Genomic DNA, 25574 nt, shown 5'->3' with positions numbered 1-25574 from the left:
CCATGCGCCATGCATCGAATGAGCAATATATATATATATATATATATATATATATATATATATATATATATATATTAGGGTGGTGCTCAAAATAATGTTTTTTAAATATTTACTGGGACATGGCTTTATGTTGTTCCTTTTGTTCCAAAATGAAAAGACACCAAATATGAAAGCAATCTGATTTTATTTAGGGGTGCCACATCAGCCTTCAAACTAAAGGTGTCTACAAAACTTTTCTATATATGGATCGAAAGCAAAACCAGAAGTTTGTTTTATGAAAATCCACCCTCCACTCACTTTGTTTGTATTCTAGCAAACACACGTTACAATAGCTGCACAAATAGCACTATATTGCTATGAAAACTCAAATTCAATGATAACAATCCAAATGTTCAGTTCATAAAATGAAGAGACACCATATCACATAATATTAAAAAACCCAAATATAATGAGAAATGTAACTCCTATTTCTGGGCCTGTTTCACCACTGTTGCCTTCTTGGCATCGGGGTACATCTTCCTGTGAGCAGCAACAACTTGGAGCAGAGCTTGCTTTTGCTCTTCATCCTTTGTAAGGAGCTTATTGTAGTCTTGTATCAATGCGACACCCCTTTCTGCCCTGTCGTTCACCACGACTAAGCCACTGGCAGCTTTCTTTGCTTCCTGAAAGCTGGTTTATTGCTCCCATGAACCAGGATCCTTATCCATCCAATCAGTTGGGGTCCCTAGGATGCTGAAGAAATGCTTGGTGTGTTTTGTTATGAGGCCAGCGATTGACAGGGCGGTTCCTCGTTTGATAGCTGGTCTCTTTGGAGAGGGGTTTTCACCGTCATTTTTCAATGCTTCAATCATATTGATCTTGCTTTCTTTGTCAATTCTGGTGTCAAAGAATGCAAATGCCACTAGTACTGGGCTCATGTACCACGTGTGGTGGCCAAGTGCCTTCAAGGCTGCCTGAGCCATCTTCTGATTGATTTGTTCAAACTTTTCCAACTTCTTGAAGAGGTTAATGTCATTCAGGGGAGCCTCAATAGCTTGTGGAGCCCGAAACCAAGCCTGTACATACACAAGGCAGACAAAAATGTTGAAGGCTCGGAGTTCTCTCGCCTCTCGAAGTGTCAAGTGGAACTCTGACCGAAACATGAACACCTGTAGTGAATATAGTGCTTTTGCCATCCATCTGGCTCTGTGCATTGCTCCTGGAGCCATGATCCGGATTACACGAGGTGGGATTCCTCCCATGTAGACGACAGCCAGTTCTAGGAGTTCACGATAATCATCTCGTGGCTGCTGATCTTTCAAACACACAAGAACGTTTTTGCTTCCAACACAGTGTCTACAGATCCCATTGAAGCCTTCCTCTCTGAGAATTGATCGTGAAGAAACTTCCTGTCCTCGGGGTTGGTGATTATGGCCTCCGAATCTGCATGCCTAAGATCAAACGTCTTCTCCAAGGAGGCCTTGAAGGATGCTTCCTTTTTCTCTTGGGTCGCACCACCCCGCTTTGCACCTTTTTGGAGGCTCCTCCATTCTTCATATAGCCTCTCCAAACGATGGATGCAGTGCTGCTTCGTCGTTGTAGGTAGGTGAGCTTTTTCCCAGAACTTCACAACCTCTTCAATGGTGAGGGTTGCACTCTCCCGGGCAGTGTGATTCTCCTTCTTCAGGTGATGGAAAAACAGGACAAGAGATTGATGCACAGTCGGGAGCTTGGCACCTTTGATGGCATCTCCAGAAGTGGACCCAATGAGATACACATTATCCTGAGCCCGAGTTTTCAATGAAACACTGGTACTAGCACATGCCATATCTGCAAAATAAGCAAGAATGTGGGTAAAATCCTGTTAATTCTTACTCCACAGGGTCACTCTCAACAAAAGAGCCACAGTCAATAAGTTAGGCCTACATATTACACACTAAAAAAGCGTACCCCTGACCCCGGGAACCTGTACAAAACATGCATGAAAATTGCCCAGATAGTGATCATAGGAGGTCTCAAAACTGTATGTATAATATATTGTATATATATAATGTATAATGTGTATTTATGTATATTTATATTTAATGTATATTTACTATATATTTATTTTTAATATTATATTTAATGTATATATATAATTATGTATTTATTTTGTGTATATACAGCCCAAAAAATGGGAATTCCTATTTTTGCATGGGGGAAAATTCATCACTGATGTGGCACCCCTAAATATTATTGGATTCCATTGAAATTTGGTGTGGTTTCCTTTGACACCAAAGGGAACAACAATAGACCATGTCCCGGAGAAAATCTGCATTTTGCTTTTTCGAAGCCCACCCTAATATATATATATATATATATATATATATATATATATATATTGTTGTAGGTGACGGGTCGCGCCTCCCGGCACGGCCGTCCCACGGGTGCAACGCCGGCTGGTTCGACACAGATCTCGGGTTACGCGCCTCTATCGCGATACCAAATTACACCTGTGCCTTGCCAGTTGGGGAGACACCCGTCGCTACAGGTTGGGTTTGTCAGAGACCGAGCGAAGTCTGCCGCAACCTGTAGCCAGCTTGGTTTTAATTACAAATCGAGCGGATTGCTCTTCAATGCGACACAGATGAATGCAGTGCGGCAACTTCCATACGAATCAACCAGATTTAATGGGGGAACATTAGGGTACACAAAACAAGCAAGGCGTTCACGATAACATTATAATTCAACTATGAGTAATAACCCGCTCTTATCTAGGGAGCTACAATTAAGGGTTTCGCGGGGTGACCCTAACGAGATAAACCTTAGGCCTGGACAACATTCATACAAGACAGGGGGGTACTTGGTGGTGTTGATGGACGAGAGGTGAAGATGTGAAAAGGGCGAATGCAGCTCGTAACAAGCCGATGTCGCCGGATTCGAAGGCCCCGCTTGGGCCTGCAGTCTGCCAAATGGCGGCCCGCCCTCTTATCGGCCACGCATCAAGCGTCGCGAAATGGCGGCCACCCGCTCTCCTTATCGGCCACGCGATCAGCACGATTGTCGAACTCCCTTCTTCCGAGAGAGAGAGAACTCCGTTATTCTCACTCGCCTTGGTGGTTCTCGTTCTTCCGCCATCGATGCCCGGCGCTTTTCCGTTTCTCCCGCTCAACCACGCGCGGAGAGAGCTCTCCGGCGGGAACCCGCCGCGAAGGCCTGTCCACACGCCATCCGCGCATGCGTCTTTTTCCACCTCCTCCCTCGCCCGTGCTCAGCGACTACTCGAAGCCCCGCTTCCGGTTTTTGACGGCGCTTGTCGTTTTTGCCCGCTCAATCGCGCTTTCTCACCTCAATCCATTGCCTCGATCATGGCATTGCAACCGAGGCCGGTCTTAATGGAACTTGCACCTTGTTTGATTGTCAAGATGTAATTAAAAGGGAACCGTCTCTTGTACACCACCAATGCACCACACAAAACAGCCTGCTACACCTTCCGACACAAAACTACCATCCCAGTACAGACGATCTATGGTAAACATACATCTAAGAGGGGACCTGAACTAATTCTATATTTAATAAACCACTAAGGGCCATTTCCGCAACAATATATATATAAATATATATAATTCCATTTTTAAGGCCATTTTCCCTGCGAGAGCGGCAGTTAGCCTTGTGGGCCCCATTGTGTTCACAAAACAAATAAGAGAATTAATTTAAATACTGGTGAGTTGGGTGAAAAAGATGGAAATATTTTTGAGTGGACGGAAAACGTTGATGGTTGTAAGGAAAATATATACTTTAATTTTAAAATGGTGTGTGGCACTGGAGGCGCTCAAACAAGAACATTGAAGGAGATTTATCATTTTAGTTTAGCTCAGTTAAAATATCTTGATTAAAAAACCAAACTCAAACATCTTCTTTGTTAATTTATTAGATGGTGATGGGAGTTGTAGGAGAATTAAATTATTTCCTACGCATAAACAAATATTTGTAGGATCGATGTTTGAGTGGTTTAGAGACTGAACAACAATAATGAATGATATTAAGAGTATAAGGTTATCTTTATTGAGAATAAAATATAAAGGGTAAAAAGGTCCATAAGACCCAGGGGGGCAGGAATAGAGGTGTTAAGGGGAAATGAAGAAAAGTGAGGGGGAGAGTAAAATTTACATGCAAGTGAATGGAGAAATAGGGGTCGTCTAGGAACAACACATTTTTCCTCTACTTATCACCTTTATCTATCAATATTGTTGAAATGAAGATCAAATAGCTGTATGTTGAAATATGTTGAAAAAGTCAAAACTTTACACATGGGGTGTACTTACTTTTTCATGTGACTATATATATATATATATATATATATATATATATATATATATATATATATATATATATATACATACACAGTGAAACCTCGACTTACGAGTGCACCAACTTACGAGTTTTCCGAGATACGAGCCCTCGCTCGGGCGGTTTTTTGCTTTGAGATGCGAGCCGAGATCTGAGTTACGAGCTTACGCCACCCGCCACCAGGTGGGTTCCGGTCACGTGGTTATCTTGCCGTGCAAGCATCTCTGCCGTATATCGCTGCTGCTTTGTTTTCGCATTTTGGTTATTTTGGAAAATTTCTTAGTTTTAACCATGGGTCCTAAGAAATTGAGTGCCAAGGGCAGTACTGAGAAGAAGAAGAGGATGATGTGCTTGGATATAAAACACGCAATCGTCGATAAACATGAGCGAGGTGTGCGTGTTGTCGACTTGGCGAGGCAGTACGATCGTAGTACTTCTACGATATGTACGATTTTGAAGCAGGAGTCGATAAAGGCTATAACGCCAGCCAAGGGCGTTAAGATTATTTCAAAGCTCCGGACCTCTATCCATGAAGAGATGGAGAATTTTCGAAACATTTTGAAAGGGAGGAAGAAACAAACCTCGTTGGACAGGTTTTTATTGAAACGCCCTACAAGTGAAAGCGAGGAAAGTGTGGCGAAAAGGGCAAAAGTTATCTCCTCCACCTCCGCCAGCATCTTCGTCTGATCTTCAAGGTAAATACACTGTAGCGCGATGCTGCACGCGCTAATGCTTATGCAAGGAGCAAGCGGACAACGCGGTTCATACAAGTCTTTATTCAAACTGCAGCACTAAGCTGCTCAAGGCTGCACGCCCCGTCTATATCCTGAGGCCGCGCCTCTCTCCCCGGCGTGGCCCACCCCCACTTGGTGTGCGGGGTGATGTCACCACGTCAGTGCTTTCGTGTCCGCCACAACACTTAATAAAACCAGTTTATTTCTTTACATTGAAGGAGTCTGGACTCCAGCAGAATACGGATAAAAGGATGGCAAGGCACAAACTCGTCCGAGAAGATGTTTATTCGTAAAACCAACTCGGGAACACTAAAAAGCCCGTTTATCGGGCTGCCTTATAAAGCAAAACCAAAAACCCAAACCGAAACCGAAAGCCACGCCTCTCAAGCGAGGCGTGCTTCGGTGGTCACGTGATCCACAGGTGTAGCTCATTATACCCGCACGCGCGGGACGCTTTGGCGGTCACGTGACCAGCCACTCTGGCGCCGGGGATCCCCGCCGGTGACGTCACCGGCTGGAGCAAGGAGATTCTGATGCCGGTCTTGCTTGGGGGACCCATGGGTCGCTACAACATTCTCTTTTATTATGAACAGTATATACGAGGTCGTGCTTGTTTATACATTATTTGTTATTTATAAAGTACATTTTTCTTATTTAAAAACACGTAACAAAAAAAATTGGTGTGGTTTTTTGGGGGCTGGAACGGATTAAAAGCATTTCAATGCCTTTTAATGGGGAAATTTAATTTGAGAAACGAGCAAATTGAGTTACGAGCTCGGTCACAGAACGAATTAAACTCGTAAGTCAAGGTTTCACTGTATATATATATATATATATATATATATATATACACACAGTATATATTACATTCGTATTACTTATACTGTCATACTATTATTAATATTTATATTATTAAATTATTATTATAAAATAAAGTTTTTGTTGTTTGTTTGTTTTTTGTTTGTTTGTCTGCACGTGCTAATCTCCTGAACGGTGAGAGATAGGAGGAAACCTCTAATACAAAAAATGTCGGTAAAGCACAGCCATGTAAAAAATATTATTATTGGTATAAGCCTCGTGTTGGCTTAACGTTTAAGGTGGCTGGCTCAAGATATTAGGGTCTTATTAGGGATATTAGGGTTATTATTATTGGGGTTATTAACACTAGGGCGTGCCCGCACGTACGTGCTTGCCCGTACGTGCTTGCCCGTACGTGCGTGCAAAAAAACATGCGTGCAAACAACAACAACAAAAAAAAACTTTGAAACCACGTGGCAGTAATGACCACAGAACCCCCCCCCCCTCTATTTACATGAAATGGTTTGGTCCATTCGCAAAGCCAAAGCGAACGGCTTGCGAGAAACCACGTGGCAGTAACGACCACAGAACCCCCCCCCCCCCCCCCTCTATTTACATGAAATGGTTTGGTCCATTCGCAAAGCCAAAGCGAACGGCTTGCGAGTACGGTGACCATACCTTGGGAACCACTTGTCCGATTAATTTCAAACCTTGAAAAGGCACATCCTCGGGTCCCCAGCAATATACCTGGCAAGTTTCAAGTATATCGGACCGGTAGTTGTCGAGAAACAGCGGTCGCATACAGACAGACAGACAGACACACAGAGATTACTGGAATTATAGATAGATATTGAGTTTGAGCCCCAATCATGCCGTTTAAATAACACCAGGTTGGTCGACTCAGCCTGTCATTATTCTGAAGTCAGAAAAATGAATACCAGCTTATTGGTAACATGGGCACTGCATCAGTGGCACAGCTGTGCTTCCAGAAATTATACTACCAGAAGCCACAGGTTGCACACAAAGCAACAATTATTAGCTCTCCTGGACTTTAGTCCGGTGGGCTGCCAGTCACTCCCCAGCCGGCCCGCTCTGAAGGCTCGGATCGGGACACCGGGATTCATTCCGGTCGCCCGGTCGGCCCGGAGGTGGGGGTGCGGGGCTTGTCACGGAACGTCAAAACAAACGGCCTACCGGGGCCGCCCAAAAGTCGGGCGTGAGGGGCGCGTCCACTAATGGAACGCCTCTCGCTTCCCAAATCGAGGGCCACGTGGTCAGGAGAACCTCGGCCCTTCTGGTTGCCTTGCCGTCCCACCGTGAGCGCTGGTCAGGGTGTACTTCAAGCTAAGCTTAAGTGTTAAGTGTTAAGTTCCTCCTTGCCCTCGCAAGGGAAAGGCTAGGGTCAAGCTCTCCCAAATTTCCAAACACTAGAAATCGGACGTCTCAAATTAATTAATTAATTTGTTAATACATCTCAGTCGCCCGCGACCTCTCCAGCGCGGGCGTCGAACCAGTTCATTTCCGGTGCGACCGGGCCGAGTATCGGGCCGTGGCCGAAGCCGTTGATTCCGCCGTAGCACGCTAACGCGTAGGCTCGCGCGTCCCTGATCCGCCGGGGCTCCGCGAGTGTCCTACCATGCCTGACGCCGTTACCCTCTCAACTTTCGGGAGTAGGCGCCGGTGCCCGGGGACGGTATGCGATCGAGCTGTGTCCATAAGAAAGCCAGTGAGGGAGAGTCTGTAAACACTTCAGTCGATATCGCTTGTTCAAACCAAACACATGATGTTGATGAAACTTGGCCACAAGCTTAATATCTGATGCCTAGAGAAGGTGTATTGACTGCAAAATCTGCGCTCATTAACGGGTTGAACTCAGGCCTGAAACGCGAAAACTTCCTGCCCCAAACTACAGGGGGTGTTGATCAGCAGCATAGTCATGCCCTCAGCCAAAACCATGTGCTGTAACCTGTAAAAATGTATTGATGTCATCAGCATCAAGAGGGCTTCCATTCAACCAATCATGTGACCAGATTCTGTGCATGAACAAAATTTCGATATTTTGTGACGTCATTGACTGTTGCTCCTGATCCAGGTGAGCTTCAGGACCCATGGTCCTATTTTTTTTATTATTGTTCATAATGCCACAACTCTATAACCAATGAATGTCCTTGTCCTGCATGTAGAATAAATACAACCTCATCCATGACCCGAAGATCACTGTAAGAAAATAAATATAAAAGCGAATCACGACTCACTATTTCCCTTACTTATATATTCAGGTGAAGATTTGTGCTTTGTTGTAAAATAATCAACAACGTTGGTCAAGCATTAAAGCTTTTAATAATGCCAACAATCTGAGGAGGTGTTTATGTGGTTGTACAAACGTGCCCGAGATAAACACAATTTACAAAATGACTACCAAACAAGTCTGAGGATGTAAAATAAGGTGAAGTTAGGTCTCATGGCTCCATTGTGGTTCCGATACAGAATGCAGTTAACCACAACTAAACCGCTCGACACAAGGCACGTTTGATTTGTTCCACAAACCATCAACAGGGCTTCGCAACAATAATGAGATAGTCAAAATACTTGCACAGGACATTTAATTTCACTACAAATATCACCTTTTGGGAAGAAATGTACTCAGTGATGCTCATCAGTGATGGAAACAGCAGCTGAAACTGTGGGGTAGAATAAAAGCATTTAGCCAACACACACACACACACACACACACACACACACACACACACACACACACACACACACACACACACACACACACAATTAATTGTACAGTATCGGTTGTTCCTAAACTTAAATAATTTAAAGGATTGCTGTAAATGATGTTAATTTTACAACATCCCATATTCAACTTTATTTACTTTGCAAACCTCAAACATAGTTTCTCCACCTAAAGCAAGAACGTTAACCCGAAAGCAACTGACAAGTTTCCCGACTGCACGGATCATCAGCTGGGCACCGTTCTTCCTCGAGGTTTCGATCCTTTCAGCCCAGGACCTCTCCAAACGGCGGATCCACAACCTCGATCATGGATCCACATCAATTGATGGTAAATCAGTGGATCCACAACCTCAGTTGCGTCCAGTCAGTCAACACACACACACACACACACACACACACACACACACACACACACACACACACACACACACACACACACACACACACACACACACACACACACACACACACACACACACACACACACCTCTTCTGTCACTTTGGGAATGGGTGAGGCCAACAAACATGAATTGGTACCTGTTCCAATGAGTAGCTGATGTGTGTGATCGTGAGATGAGGATCAGACATAAACTGGAAAAAGAAATGTGAAAGCTCCTCATCAAGTCCATCTTGATCACGGGAATAAAATACAAAGATAATACAACAAAGATGCAAAATACTCCATTGCACACACGCACCTGTTGCTCAAGCTCCAGAATTGCCTGGCGGTACGGTTGCAAGACGATGCGCAGGCCCGAGCAAAAAGCACGGAGATACATGCCATGGTTTGCAGCCTAATCAGAAGGAAAATACAAATCATGAAAGGCAAAATGAAAATCTGAATTGAGAACACAGCCTGGTTAATGAAGGACCGGAATAAGACATGTCACACCCCTATCAGAAGGGTACGACACTACGGCAGCAGAGTGTCCGGGGCGACTACCATTCAACGGCCTCCCACCTTGCACGCCTGGCTAGTGTTCTGTCTGATGAACTCGGAGAATTGAATGTAATAGGTTCCCAGTCGACAAATCCTGTTCAGCAAGTCCACTTCACTTGGATGGACGAATGGGAAATCTTGTACAACCTGCAATTTACGAACATAAACAGTACAGGTGAACATTAAAAAAAAAAAAAAAAAAAAATGCCATGGTTTGTGTGCCAAAAAAGTGGCTTTTTTTTTTTTTTTTTTTTTTTTACAGGTGAACATGGGCAACTGTATTTAGTAATCTTGATGCTTGTTCGATTACTTCGTCTTACACTGTGTTGACAATGAAAACGGCGTTCGACCAAATTAAAAATAAATTAATCCACGTTCAAAACACTTTCCATGAACCATGTCTGAGTAGTTCATACTACGCAGTGTTAAACCGTCGTCACTTGTCAAAAAGCCAAGTTACCGAGAGGTTTGCCATGGCAACAGGATTCAGCCAATCACCACGGTGATTTAAGGAGTTTGAGACAATGTCACGAGGAAGAGATGTCTGCAATATGAAAGCTAAATGGTCAGGACTGGTGATCAGTCGGTCAGATGGTCTGAGCTCATTTTAATGTCCCCGTCTCCACGAGTCAGAGGGGTGGTGGACAATTAGTGGAACATGAAAATATTGTTGCGGATATGGGATTGGCATCCATCCATATCCGTTTGTAAATATTCCCCTATTTCCTCCATACTTCCCAACTATCCCCAATCCCCCATTCCCTAGTCCCATTTTCTGTAAACAACACTCTGTAGACCCGACCTCCCCCTATTTCCCCCATTAAATGTCGCATCCAGGTCCACCGCATCTCATGTAAGACAACTATAGGACATCTTGCTAGTTATTCTTAGTCTATGTCAGTTAAGGACTCGTTTCCATTAATTCTGACTCTTCGTTGCACCAGAATGTGATTGTATGGCACCGTTAGGAAGTTTAGGACCTCCCAATACCTCCCCGCAGCTCTTCCTCACGGTTCAGCAACAACAACAACAACAACGGCGGCGGCGCGGGGAGTGCGCGTCCTCACTCCGGCTTGGTTGGTAGGGGGTGTTGGGAGGGCACCAGGCCTTTCCAACGAGCCGCCATCGAGCATGTGCTCGACGGGGTTACCAAGTAGGGGCTCGCTGTCAGCTCCTCGTCAAGGGCGGAGCCCGGTAACCCGCGCACCCAATAGAAGCAGCGAACCGGTCCCATCTGGGGCGGAGCCAACGAGCCGAGGGCGTGTGACTCGCCGCTGAGCATGCGCAGGAAGAGGGAGGTGACGTCAGATGCGCGCTGAGCTTGGAGAAGAAAGACGCCACCTCCGAGCGCTGTGACACCTCCCCGCATCTCTGGACTGGACCGTGCTTTATCCTGTCCCTGAGCCAAGGTGCACCTTGTGCTATCAACCGACCTGTCCTTCCCTGCCATCAATCCCTGTGTAAGTCAGTCTTGTTCCGTTTGTCTGTGGTCTGTCGGGGATAAGATAAGACTGTAACTAAGTGCCTATCTCTTCTGTGTCTTTTACCTCACTCTACCTTGTAATCTACCCCTTTTCTCCACCACTAATTATATCCTCCTCCGGAGGTCTTGAGAACTGTACCCCTTGCGTCGTTCCATCTATCCCAATCGTTGTGTCCTTTCCATCATTGATTTAGCGTAGCGCGATTTGGCCAACGTTCGAGTGGAATCGGGTGAGTTGGGGGTAATCGGGTAAACTGTACGAACACGGCGGCCATTCCGCTCGGTCAAGCAATATCTTTAGCCGTGTCAGTAACAATTGGTGTCGAGGAGTGAGATACGAGGCCCGAAGCGCGCTTAATGCGCTCAAAATTACAAGCAGTTGGAAATTGTTTTGTTTTACAAAAAAAAAAAACCCGAATTTTGAAAGTCGCGCTATGGCAGATCAAGACGGCTGGGTTCCGGTAGAGGAGAGTGGGGTAGAATCGACCCAGGACCCCAGGGAAGAAGTGGGGAAAATGGTGGAGGAGAGTAAAGAAGGTGTGGTTGAGGGGGTATCAGGTGCACAAAATGGCGCTCTCGCGCACGTGGTTACAGCGGCACCAAATTTTGCCGCGCCCGTGACCGTAGCAGCGGGCTTTGATGTGGGGGACTTCATGGCGCAATTCACCGAGATGCTGAGAATAGAGGGGGAGAAATTGAGAAACCAAATTGAAGCAACAACGAACGGAATGAGGGCCGATAGAGAGGCAAGGGAGCAGAGGGACAGAGACCGCAAGTTGGGCGAAAGGGTCCCAGGGGTGCACAAGGAGGTAACGCGGGTCGAGAAGCGCCGGTTGAGCGAAGCGGAGGAAAGCACGGGTACAATGACGGGGGTAGAAATCGCGACACGGGGTTTGGAAAAGCCGGCGACCGATGAGGTAGAGGGTGTTTTATTAAAGCCAACGGTCGTCGAGGGGAACAAAGACAAAGCAGTGCTGGGAATTAAAATTGAAGAGATGACGGAGGTAGCCCGGGAATTGCAGGGAGAAATGGAAAATGTGCAAAGTCCCTGCTCACATCACGATGCTGTGCTTAACCCGAATGGAAGTTTGCAGGTTTTGGTGCAGGGAGGAAGAAGAACCCCGAAGGTGAGACGTGCTGTGTATTGTGCTGGGAGATTTTGTAAGAGGATGTTTAGCGACAAAAGAATTTTCGCGTGCTTGGGATCGAGGAAGCATCCGGGCGTTGGTGAAGGGTCCCGTGTGAGTGGAAATGGCACGCGTGGGAGGAAAAAGTGTGCGTCGGCGAGTGGGTGTGTTATAAAGTGTGGGAGTGAAACCGAGTGCGAGCGAGAATGCACGTCGGTGTGTACGGGGTGTGACACAGGGAGTGAGAGCAATACGGAGTGTACGTGCGAGGGTGAGTGTGACACGGAGAGTAAGGTGGTGGTGGAACGTGTGCGAGAAAGCACACCTGAATTGGTGGTAGCGCGAGTGTGGGAGAGCCCATGTGAGCGCGTTAGTGGGTGGATGCCAGAGTGCACGCCCATGGTGAGTGTTACGGAGGATGTAACGGAGGAGAGGTGTGGACCGAGGTGTGCGAGCGGCGAGTGTGCGCAAGAGTGTGCGCGAGAGGTGTGGTTTGTAACAGGGAGTGCGTTGGTGGAATGTACGGACGGCGTTGGAACGCCGGGTTTTGTGAGGGTGAAAGGGGTAGCGTATGCGTGTGAGCATGCAAGTGAAGCATCGACGGTAACCGGGTTAGCGGTTAGGGCGACGGATAGCCGATGCGAGCGCTCGGGGCGCGGCGTGCTTTGTTGGATGCAGGGCCCGGCGCGGATCGAAGCTGCGTCGTTTCTCTTCGAAGCGTCGTTGCCGATTCGGGCTTGGCCCCGCCCCGCACGGTCGAGTCCGGGCCTTGGCGGGCGAGGCGACCGGTCCGGTTCAAGGGTGAGTGGGAGGAAGCGGAACGGTGCCCCCTCGTGGGGACGGGGTTCCGACCGGGGGAGATTGAGCCATCGGGCCCGGGACCGCAAGGTGCCGCGCCGAGATGGTGCGTGGAACCTCGGTCCAACCAAACCACCTCCCTTGAACCGAAAGCCGGACGGATTCAACCTGCAGGCGACCAAACCACCCGAATTCATTGCTCGGCTTTACGAACCGAGTTTAATGATGTCATGACGCACCGAGGCTAGGATATAGCGGACTGTGATGATGATGGTAGTGATTTGATACGAAATTTATAATAGTGGGTATAATTGGCAGTAAATGGAAAATTTTTGAATTGGTTGGAATTTGGACGAGCAAAATTGATAGTGGGACCTCCCCGATGTGGTGGGATGGGCAATCCACCATCCCTCACGGCGAGGGGGGGGCAAAGGAGCACTAGTTATGGGGTTGATGGCAGTGAAAACTAGCCCGGGTGGGTTAGGATATTGTGTGTAGGGATCTAGAAGAGATTGACATTAGGTAACGTTAAGGTTTAGTTAGTGACTGATACCTGTAGTGGGGACGCAGGTAGATTAGTATGGATGATAATGACGAGGGAGCGCAATAGTTTAAAGGGACGACTGGGAAGCGCAAGTTTCAGAGGGGAGTAGTTAGATGAGATGATGCTGTGTGAGAACTGGACAGGTGTGTGGAGCAGTGAGGGAGTAGTGAGTGTTGTGGATCAGCGCGAATGCGCTTGGGGGAGAGAAGGGTGCAGGTGGCACCAGGTGTGAGGGCACAGGTGTGCAACAACAGGTATGGAGAATGGTTGTGTGGAAGACATGGAGTGTGGAATAAGTGGAGTATTGGAATGGATGGTCGTGGAGTGAGTATGGTGAAAACGATGGAGTGGAGTGGGTGGTGCGAAGGTGTGAATGGGGGAAGAGTGGACCCCCATCACGAATACCCGGGGCGGGTAGTGTAAGTGTTAGGTAGAGGGTATAGGTAAATTGTGGTTGGATATTGGCATCTGTGGTGCGGGTGACAGAATGGTATTTGGATGGGTGCATTAGTGTTGTGGAAATGGCTGGGCGTGTAGCCTGTTAGTGTGTGTAGTTGGTTTGGGCACTCCACCACTGTGAGGATGTCGGCCAGGTGAGGCCGCAGGTGGGCTCTGGGAGCCGGTAGTTGTGGATGGGGCCCGAGGATCCGGAGGACGGACCCGGGTAGCCCAGTGCCAGAGGGCACCGAGTGGGGTGACAGAGCCAGGAGGGGCCTTCCCCAGTAGATAGGTTAGGTTAAGGAGCAGGTAAGCTCGGGTGGCAACTACAGTGGTGGAGGTGTGCAGGTGGGTAGACCTGCTGGGAGAGCTACACGTCACAGCCCAGAAATTGTGCAAGGGCACCGGGAGATGAATCGGGGGAGTGAGACCCCAAATTGAGAAGCACCACAGTTGGTCAATGGGAATTGGTTTTTAGAACCCATAGTGTACGTTGGCCAATGGATTGGCAGGGAAAGACCCCGGGTAGTGTAAAGTGTGTTAATGTCATTTAGAGGATAGTTAGGATAAGGAAGTCTCCTCGCACCATCTGCATCCACTCACCTGAGGTGACAGGTACTCCACACCATGCCATGTTTTGATTATTTTTTACTGTGCAAATGTTTTGGATTGTGAGACGCATCATGACGTGGGTGTGACATTGTGCGTAATTCCATCTCTCCCTCCTTATGAGGATTGATGACGAATTGGGTGATGGCAAATTTTGGATAGTGGGGGAGTGAAGACGAATTTGGTATAAGGGAAATAAGGGGAAGACGTGACGGTAGCGACGGATTGGTAATGTGTAGATTTTTGTACATATGGGGTAAGGGCAAGGGTAGTGTAGGTGACAGGGGGGTGACGTACGGTAGGGACGAGCTTTCTCATTTCGCTCTCCGTGCGCATTTCGCCTTGCATTGCCTTATTGACGTGTACCCTTGTGACCTTACCCCTCGCTCATTTCTCTTGTCCCCCTTTTGTCTCCCACATGACCTGTGCGCCATGGGGCGCCGAGGGGAGCGTGCGTGAGTCGGCCATTGTGCGCCCGGAACTCTCAGAACCAGCTGTCTGCATCGATGCACCACATTATGGACCACATGTCAGTGGCCGAGCACCACTTATGGACCCCATGGGTTGGGGCATGGCCCCTCTGCTGGAACCGGCCATGAGGGCCCGAAATCTTGCTGGCGGGCCTTGGCCACAGGGCACCGATGCCCCACAGGTGAACCACACGTAGTCGGCCCTGTGGGCCATAAATAAAGAAAATAAAATGGACACGTTGGGCACACTTTATTGCAAATAGGCCGCCAGTAAGAAAATGAAAGAAAGACAACAACTGGAAGACCATAATAATAGCCAGCAGAGGGAGCCGAAGAGCAAGAGATCACCTGCAGGGTTAGGGGTTGTTGATTTATTTTTTATTCTTGAACAGTGATGACTGCACCGATTGGTGCTTGGGTGTGTATTGGTGCGTTTTTGGGTGCTTTAATGGTGCATTGATGCAGAGCAGACTGTCTCCCCCCCAGAAAGAACAATCACAGGTCCTGGGTTAGTCTTGTAAATAAAGTAGCGTCAATTGTAAATAATGCTCCCTACCGGCTGTATGTTTAGTTTGAAGACCATTCCGCGATTCGTTTATCCTGTGGGTGTGTTTCTGTTAGGAGAAGGGTGCAACGTCGCAGGGGGACATATTTACTCATTTGTGAATATCTGTAAAACTGTCGCACTCAGGGTTGAGTTAATAGTAGAGGGAACTACATCTGAGTGCCACACTAACGTAGGTAAAAATTTATCGGGTCGGGACGCCCCGAGGTAGAGAAGGGTGCAATGTTGCGGATATGGGATTGGCATCCATCCATATCCGTTTGTAAATATTCCCCTATTTCCTCCATACTTCCCAACTATCCCCAATCCCCCATTCCCTAGTCCCATTTTCTGTAAACAACACTCTGTAGACCCGACCTCCCCCTATTTCCCCCATTAAATGTCGCATCCAGGTCCACCGCATCTCATGTAAGACAACTATAGGACATCTTGCTAGTTATTCTTAGTCTATGTCAGTTAAGGACTCATTTCCATTAATTCTGACTCTTCGTTGCACCAGAATGTGATTGTATGGCACCGTTAGGAAGTTTAGGACCTCCCAATACCTCCCCGCAGCTCTTCCTCACGGTTCAGCAACAACAACAACAACAACAACAACGGCGGCGGCACGGGGAGTGCGCGTCCTCACTCCGGCTTGGTTGGTAGGAGGTGTTGGGAGGGCACCAGGCCTTTCCAACGAGCCGCCATCGAGCATGTGCTCGACGGGGTTACCAAGTAGGGGCTCGCTGTCAGCTCCTCGTCAAGGGCGGAGCCCGGTAACCCCCGCACCCAATAGAAGCGGCGGACCGGTCCCATCTGGGGCGGAGCCAACGAGCCGAGGGCGTGTGACTCCCCGCTGAGCATGCGCAGGAAGAGGGAGGTGACGTCAGATGCGCGCTGAGCTTGGAGAAGAAAGACGCCACCTCCGAGCGCTGTGACACCTCCCCGCATCTCTGGACTGGACCGTGCTTTATCCTGTCCCTGAGCCAAGGTGCACCTTGTGCTATCAACCGACCTGTCCTTCCCTGCCATCAATCCCTGTGTAAGTCAGTCTTGTTCCGTTTGTCTGTGGTCTGTCGGGGATAAGATAAGACTGTAACTAAGTGCCTATCTCTTCTGTGTCTTTTACCTCACTCTACCTTGTAATCTACCCCTTTTCTCCACCACTAATTATATCCTCCTCCGGAGGTCTTGAGAACTGTACCCCTTGCGTCGTTCCATCTATCCCAGTCGTTGTGTCCTTTCCATCATTGATTTAGCGTAGCGCGATTTGGCCAACGTTCGAGTGGAATCGGGTGAGTTGGGGGTAATCGGGTAAACTGTACGAACACGGCGGCCATTCCGCTCGGTCAAGCAACATCTTTAGCCGTGTCCGTAACACTTGGAGTAATCTTGATGCTTGTTCGATTACTTCGTCTTACACTGTGTTGACAATGAAAACGGCGTTCGACCAAATTAAAAATAAATTAATCCACGTTCAAAACACTTTCCATGAACCATGTCTGAGTAGTTCATACTACGCAGTGTTAAACCGTTGTCACTTGTCAAAAAGCCAAGTTACCGAGAGGTTTGCCATGGCAACAGGATTCAGCCAATCACCACGGTGATTTAAGGAGTTTGAGACAATGTCACGAGGAAGAGATGTCTGCAATATGAAAGCTAAATGGTCAGGACTGGTGATCAGTCGGTCGGATGGTCCGAGCTCATTTTAATGTCCCCGTCTCCACGAGTCAGAGGGGTGGTGGACAATTAGTGGAACATGAAAATATTCTCCATCAATAGGACATGGAGGAGCTTGTATGCATAGTCCATGGATGGCAAGTACAATCAGAGCAATGGGCTGGTATGATAGTTTAGGCCTAGAGCAGGGGCGGGCAACCCCCGGCCCGCGGGCCACATCCGGCCCGCGAAGGCTTAGCGTCCGGCCCGCCACCCTGCTAGGCTTTATTATTGCAATCCGGCCCGCGGACCTCCCAGTAAAACTCATATCATTTGTAAATGTAAGAGTTTATATTTAGCCGGTCTGAATTCAAGAAAGGGACATTTTGTCTTCAGCACCGTCCTCTTCCGGAAGACATGCGCACGGGGAACTGTCTTGCCTAGACACCGCCTGCTTGCTGATAGGCGGTCTTTTCAAATCAGCCGGCATGTGATACGGACGTCCTTCTGATTCAGTCAGCTTGCGACAAACGTTGGTGTCTGGGACAAATAACTTGCAACAAAGAGGTAAGCGACGCAGAGTTCTCTAAACCTATTTCAATTTTCACTTTCTTTCAATTTGCTTTGTTTTGTTTGTTAGAACATGTTATTATCTTTCATTTGCTGCGTTTAAATAATTTTATTCTCCCTTTTTATTTGTAAAAATAAAAATATAACGAACTTTCTATTTGTAAAGAAAAAATATATATAACGAACTTTCTGTTTGTAAAAGAAAAAAGAAATTGACGAACTTTTGTTTAAAAGGAAAACGAAATTGACGAACTTTTGTTTAAAAGGAAAACGAACTCTTTAAAAAAAAAAGTATGCAGACTGATTCATTTCCTGTATTTCAGTTTTACGGTGAAACTGTGTCATATTCAGCGTTGGCCACGTGCGCGCAAAATAAATACATTCATCTGTACAATTCGTCTTCCGAGATTTTTTGTGCCCCAGATTGCTTGCTGTTACATCATTTATTCATTGCTGATATACCTAATTTTCTTCCTTTTCAGCTCATCATGTCTGCGACCCAGCGTGTTAAGAAGAGGAAAGTGGACCTCGAGCGTCGGATCTTCAACCCTGAGTGGGAGAAGTACTTCTTCATCGAGCGCTTTGGACAGGCCCAGTGCCTCATATGCTTGAAGACTTTGGCTGTCCTAAAAGAGTACAACGTGCGCCGCCACTGGGAGACAGAGCACCGCTCGTCAAACTTCGCGTCGGTGTCTGCCACCGAAAGGAAGGACGCCATGGTTAGACTATCAGGCAACTTGGAGAAACAAACTTCACTCTTCCGCAAGCAGAATACTGAGGCCGAAAAGGTGACGCGCGCCAGTTATGAAGTCTCCCGCATCCTTGCTCGCCGAATGAAGCCATTCGCGGATGGGGACTTCATCAAGGAATGCCTCCTCGCTGTAGTGGACTCCGTCTGTCCAGAGCAGCGTTCCGCCTTTGAGAACGTGAGCCTTTCGTCCCGCACCGTTCGTCGCCGCATCGAGGATATGTCGGAAAACGTGCACGACTCACTCAAAACACGCAGCTCAAATTTCGTCGCCTTTTCCCTCGCTCTGGATGAGAGCACCGACACAAAGGACACGGCCCAGCTGTCCGTTTTCATCCGTGGCGTCACCGCTGACTTTCAAGTGTGTGAGGAATTCCTCCAGCTTGTCCCGCTGCGCGACACCACCACTGGGAAAGACATCTGCGACGCCGTGCTTCTGTGTGTTGATCAGCACTCCCTGGACCTCTCCCGTCTTGTGTGTGTGACGACCGACGGTGCCCCGGCGATGGTTGGTGAGAAGAAGGGCGCCGCTTCGCTGCTAGTGCGTCACTGTGCAGCCGCCGGATACACTCAGCCCATTAACAAGATGCACTGCATCATCCACCAAGAGTCCCTGTGCGCTAAGTCTGCCAACCTCGTTGGTGTCATGTCTGTCGTGGTGAAGGTCGTCAACTCCATCCTCTCCCGCAGCCTTAACCATCGTCAGTTCCAGGCAATGATGGACGAGGTGAACGTGCACTACAACGACCTGCTCTACTTCTGTGAGGTACGCTGGCTGAGTCGTGGGGCCATGCTGTCTCGGGTGTGCGACCTACAGCAGGAGATTGCCACCTTTCTACGTCAGAAGAACCTTCCCCACGCTGATCAATTCTCTGATCCGCGGTGGCTAGCTCGCCTGGCCCTGCTCACGGACATCACGGCGCACCTGAACACCCTCAACATAAAGCTGCAAGGCAAAGACATTCTCGTGACAGACATGTACGCGCACATCACTGCCTTCGAGGTTAAACTGCGCTTGTGGGAGGCTCAATTGGCTTCTGGTCAGTTTGTGCATTTTCCTCGCCTTGCTGCATGTGCCCCTGACGATGTGGACCCGGGCACTTGCGTTAGTGTCGTCAACTCTCTACGTGAGGAATTTGCTTCCCGTTTTGCAGGAGTCAGGGTGCTGGCTGCGGACTTCAAGCTTTTCACTGCTCCCTTTGACTTCCCCGTGGAAGACGCCCCTGCCTCCTTACAGATGGAGTTGGTGGAGCTGCAGTGCAACGATGAAATGAAGGCGAAGTTCCGCACCTCTTCTCCATTGTCCTTCTTCCGCGACACCGTTCTCCCTTCTAACAATTTTCAAAAATACATTGCCCATGTCCAACGCATTGTGGCCATGTTCGGCAGCACCTACTGCTGTGAACAGCTCTTCTCGAAAATGAAGTACACGAAGTCTCACCTTCGCTCCCAACTCTCGGACCACCACCTCAATGACATTCTTCTGTTGTCTACCTCAACCATCGAGCCAGACATGGAAATACTTCTTCATGGCAAACAGCACCAGCAGTCTCATTGATTTGTAGAGTGTTCAATGCAATTTTTGTACAATCTATTCATGTAAACAAAATATAGTAATTCTGAGATTTCGTTTTTCACTCCGGCCCGCGATCTCCTTCCAAAAGTCTCATCTGGCCCTCACTCTGAAAAGGTTGCCCGCCCCTGGCCTAGAGGTATGTGCAATCGCCTCCGAGCTGTCCAGGCTGAGTTTGAATGTCGGTCCAACTGTAAATTGTCATCCTGGTGTTTCGCATACGGGGTGGAGCATCAATGTGTGCGCCGCCATCCCTCAGATGGATGTTAAAGCGGGTTCCCCTGTCTGCCAGCATTAGGTGGTGTACGGTAAATACCTCCTGGTGTCCTGTGCGAAGAATAGGCTGGCATCTTGAACAAATTTATAAATCCCTACACTAACCTCCAGGTAGCACTGCATCAGTGGCACAGCCATGCCCCCCAGGAAGTGATGCTTCCTACAGCCATGTGCGGCATAAGAAAGAAGAAGAATATGAGCAATTACTCTGTTTTCACCAGACAAAACTTTCTTTCCGAGATGTGTGATATACCCAAGGAATAGGACATTTAGATGTTTAGATGTCAGATAGGGTCATGAAATATGCACAAACTGCTGAACATTTGATGGCTTTGTGTTTTTGTGTCCAAGGTAATGGAAGAGCTTGTCTGGGTGCCCTGGTAGATAAAGTAAACCATCCCCCACCCCTCCTCCCCCCCGTAAACAAGTTCTGTTTTAACAATCTTTGATGTTAAAGAATCAAAGGGACTGCATACCATACATCATGGTATCTGATATCATACAGTGTTTGAACTGGTGAAGGCATCAAATCAATGCTATTCTGTACGATAGCCTGGACCAGATTTTGCTAAATGTGGAGGAGATTTTGTTGCAGTTCGTGTGTATCACTTGGCGGAGTGAAACTGATTTCAAAGTGATATAAAGCATCAATACAAACAGAATATTCGTCCAACTACTCTTGTGCTCGCTTAGCTGTGCTCTTGGTATGTTTCTAGTGCTCGTTAGTCAGCTTTGTCCCATTCTAGTGCTCTTGGCACGACTCTATAGCTTGGTAGTGCTCTCGGTACCAGTCTGGTGGTATTGGCATGACTCTAGAGCTTGGTAGTGCTCTCAGTACCAGTCTGGTGGTCTTGGCATGACTCTAGAGCTTGATAGTGCTCTCGTTACCATTTTAGTGGTCTTGGCACGACTCTAAAGCTTGGTAGTGCTCTCGGTACCAGTCTGGTGGTCTTGGCACGACTCTATAGCTTGGTAGTGCTCTCGGTACCAGTCTGGTGGTCTTGGCACGACTCTATAGCTTGGTAGTGCTCTCGGTACCAGTCTGGTGGTCTTGGCATGACTCTATAGCTTGGTAGTGCTCTCGGTACCAGTCTGGTGGTCTTGGCATGACTCTATAGCTTGGTAGTGCTCTCGGTACCAGTCTGGTGGTCTTGGCACGACTCTATAGCTTGGTAGTGCTCTCGGTACCAGTCTGGTGGTCTTGGCATAACTCGATAGCTTGGTAGTGCTCTCGGTACCAGTCTGGTGGTCTTGGCACGACTCTATAGCTTGGTAGTGCTCTCGGTACCAGTCTGGTGGTCTTGGCACGACTCTATAGCTTGGTAGTGCTCTCGGTACCAGTCTGGTGGTCTTGGCACGACTCTATAGCTTGGTAGTGCTCTCGGTACCAGTCTGGTGGTCTTGGCATAACTCGATAGCTTGGTAGTGCTCTCGGTACCAGTCTGGTGGTCTTGGCACGACTCTATAGCTTGGTAGTGCTCTCGGTACCAGTCTGGTGGTCTTGGCACGACTCTATAGCTTGGTAGTGCTCTCGGTACCAGTCTGGTGGTCTTGGCACGACTCTAAAGCTTGGTAGTGTTCTCGGTAATTTCTAGTGCTCTCGGTACCAGTCTGGTGGTCTTGGCACGACTCTAAAGCTTGGTAGTGTTCTCGGTAATTTCTAGTGCTCTCTGTACCACTGCAAACCATTACATCAGATTTGTTAAATTCCACATCAAGTTGTTCCAAACGCACACTTCTCTACCTCCATTATAATCAAGGTTTGTGTGTGTGCTAGATGGACATACAAATACAAAGCGACAGTGCTTCGAGAGTTGGAGGACATAAAAAGTGGCAGAAAATGCGAGATGGACAAATAAAGCAGTGCATAATACTTGATACCCATACAAGGTGACGGAGACAACACTTCATGTACAAAGCAGTGAACAACTTATATGGACAAAGCAGCGGTTATCTATCTATAATTCCAGTAATCTCTGTCTGTACGTTTGTACGTTTGTACGTCTGTTTGTCTGTGACCGCTGTTTCTCGACAACCACGGGTCCGATATACTTTTAACTTGCCAGGTATATTGCTGGGGACCCGAGGATGTGCCTTTTCAAGGTTTCATATTAATCGGACAATTACTTACCGAGCTATGTCCAAAAAACGATTCAACCAATCAGAGAGCAGCGAACGATCGCGTGTGCCGAACGTGGAGGACACACTCTGCCTCGGATGGCACATTTGAGAGCGTATTCATTTATTTCACGTTTGCAAACTATGTTGGCGTTAAACTATGTTTTAAAACTAATAAAACCGAATTTGCGATTCATTCGCTTTCCTGCGCGTTTGTGCACGCGATGGCGATTTCTTTACCAAACTCCGGAAGGCGGAAGCCGTTCGCTTTGGACCAAACCATTGCATGTAAATAGAGGGGGGGGATTGTCACCGTACTCGCAAGCCGTTCGCTTTGGACCAAACCATTTCATGTAAATAGAGGGGGGGGGATATAATTTTAGATATAGATATAGTACGGGCAATGCCCTAGTCTATCTATAATTCCAGTAATCTCTGTCTGTCTGTACGTTTGTCTGTGACCGCTGTTTCTCGACAACCACGGGTCCGATATACTTTTAACTTGCCAGGTATATTGCTGGGGACCCGAGGATGTGCCTTTTCAAGGTTTCATATTAATCGGACAATTACTTACCGAGCTATGTCCAAAAAACGATTCAACCAATCAGAGAGCAGCGAACGATCGCGTGTGCCGAACGTGGCGGGCACACTCTGCCTCGGATGGCACATTTGAGAGCGTATTCATTTATTTCACGTTTGCAAACTATGTTGGCGTTAAACTATGTTTTAAAACTAATAAAAACGAATTTGCGATTCATTCGCTTTCCTGCGCGTTTGTGCACGCGATGGCGATTTCTTTACCAAACTCCGGAAGCCGTTCGCTTTGGACCAAACCATTGCATGTAAATAGAGGGGGGGGATTGTCACCACTCGCAAGCCGTTCGCTTTGGACCAAACCATTTCATGTAAATAGAGGGGGGGGATATAATTTTAGATATAGATATAGTACGGGCATGCCCTAGTATGGACAAAGCAGCGGTCAAGTTAAATGGCCAAAGCGGCGGACAATGGTAGATGGAGATGCAAAGCGGCGGACAATGGTAGATGGAGATACAAAGCGACGGACAATGTTAGATGGAGATGCAAAGCGGCGGACAATGTTAGCTGGAGATGCAAAGCGGCGGACAATGTTAGATGGAGATGCAAAGCGGCGGACAATGTCAGATGGAGATACAAAGCGGCGGACAATGGTAGATGGAGATACAAAGCGGCGGACAATGTTAGCTGGAGATACAAAGCAGCGGACAATGTTAGATGGAGATACAAAGCGGCGGACAATGTTAGCTGGAGATGCAAAGCGGCGGACAATGTTAGATGGAGATGCAAAGCGGCGGACAATGTTAGATGGAGATACAAAGCGGCGGACAATGTTAGCTGGAGATGCAAAGCGGCGGACAATGTTAGCTGGAGATACAAAGCGGCGGACAATGTTAGCTGGAGATACAAAGCGACGTACAATGTTAGATGGAGATGCAAAGCGGCGGACAATGTTAGCTGGAGATGCAAAGCGGCGGACAATGGTAGATGGAGATGCAAAGCGGCGGACAATGGTAGATGGAGATACAAAGCGGCGGACAATGGTAGATGGAGATGCAAAGCGGCGGACAATGGTAGATGGAGATGCAAAGCGGCGGACAATGTTAGATGGAGATGCAAAGCGGCGGACAATGGTAGATGGAGATACAAAGCGGCGGACAATGTTCGATGGAGATGCAAAGCGGCGGACAATGGTAGATGGAGATGCAAAGCGGCGGACAATGTTAGATGGAGATGCAAAGCGCCGGACAATGTTAGATGGAGATGCAAAGCGGCGGACAATGTTAGATGGAGATGCAAAGCGGCGGACAATGGTAGATGGAGATACAAAGCGGCGGACAATGGTAGATGGAGATGCAAAGCGGCGGACAATGTTAGATGGAGATGCAAAGCGGCGGACAATGGTAGATGGAGATACAAAGCGGCGGACAATGGTAGATGGAGATGCAAAGCAGCGGATAATGGTAGATGGAGATGCAAAGCGGCGGACAATGGTAGATGGAGATACAAAGCGGCGGACAATGGTAGATGGAGATGCAAAGCGGCGGACAATGTTAGATGGAGATACAAAGCGGCGGACAATGGTAGTTAGAGATACAAAGCGGCGGACAATGGTAGTTGGAGATGCAAAGCAGCGGACAATGGTAGATTGAGATACAAAGCGGCGGACAATGGTAGATGGAGATGCAAAGCGGCGGACAATGTTAGATGGAGATACAAAGCGGCGGACAATGTTGGATGGAGATGCAAAGCAGCGGATAATGGTAGATGGAGATGCAAAGCAGCGGACAATGGTAGATGGAGATGCAAAGCGGCGGACAATGTTAGATGGAGATGCAAAGCAGCGTACAATGGTAGATGGAGATACAAAGCGGCGGACAATGTTAGATGGAGATGCAAAGCAGCGGACAATGGTAGATGGAGATACAAAGCGGCGGACAATGGTAGATGGAGATGCAAAGCAGCGGACAATGGTAGATGGAGATACAAAGCGGCGGACAATGGTAGATGGAGATGCAAAGCGGCGGACAATGGTAGATGGAGATGCAAAGCAGCGGACAATGGTAGATGGAGATGCAAAGCGGCGGACAATGTTAGATGGAGATGCAAAGCGGCGGACAATGGTAGATGGAGATACAAAGCGGCGGACAATGTTAGATGGAGATACAAAGCGGCGGACAATGTTATTGTTAGATGGAGATACAAAGCGGCGGACAATGTTAGATGGAGATGCAAAGCGGCAGGTAATGCCAATGCAATAGTGGACATGCGGGGGGCAATACCACACGGACAATGCAGTTGTGTTCAATGTGTAAAGACTAAAGTAGACAGACCTGCAAGCCAGTTGTCCGCTTCCACACGAACACAGCACCCGGAAAACCGCTCAACGCGAGCAACAGTTCGTGGATCATTGTGCTGCTTCTCAGCGGGATTCGGACTCCGAAATGACAGCCACAAATAACTACATTAGATCTGAAAACTGCAGCATTATCCTTCCGATGATACGGGAAGAGTTATTCTTACGCCGACCGTGACGTCACGCGTAACCCCGGCCGCCT

At 47.9% G+C, this 25574-nt stretch overlaps 1 protein-coding gene across 1 annotated transcript in view; it reads right to left on the bottom strand.

The window, feature by feature from the left end:
* TUBGCP4 (tubulin gamma complex component 4) overlaps positions 1–25567 on the bottom strand; it is a gene marked incomplete in the record, with an annotated part of 41160 nt that extends 15593 nt beyond the window's left edge. Inside the window, 5 exon segments of the mRNA XM_078772734.1 lie at positions 8465–8521; positions 9120–9173; positions 9281–9376; positions 9544–9669; positions 25350–25567. Of these exon segments, the coding sequence (XP_078628860.1) occupies positions 8465–8521; positions 9120–9173; positions 9281–9376; positions 9544–9669; positions 25350–25427 (411 nt within the window).
* Positions 25568–25574: the final 7 nt, after the last annotated feature.

Source organism: Myxine glutinosa, chromosome 2 (assembly GCF_964187855.1).
Source record: "Myxine glutinosa chromosome 2, kmMyxGlut1.1, whole genome shotgun sequence".
NCBI classification, from domain to species: domain Eukaryota; kingdom Metazoa; phylum Chordata; class Myxini; order Myxiniformes; family Myxinidae; genus Myxine; species Myxine glutinosa.
The sequence above is the reverse complement of the archived record's forward strand: the minus strand, read 5'-3'. Positions and strand labels throughout refer to the sequence as shown.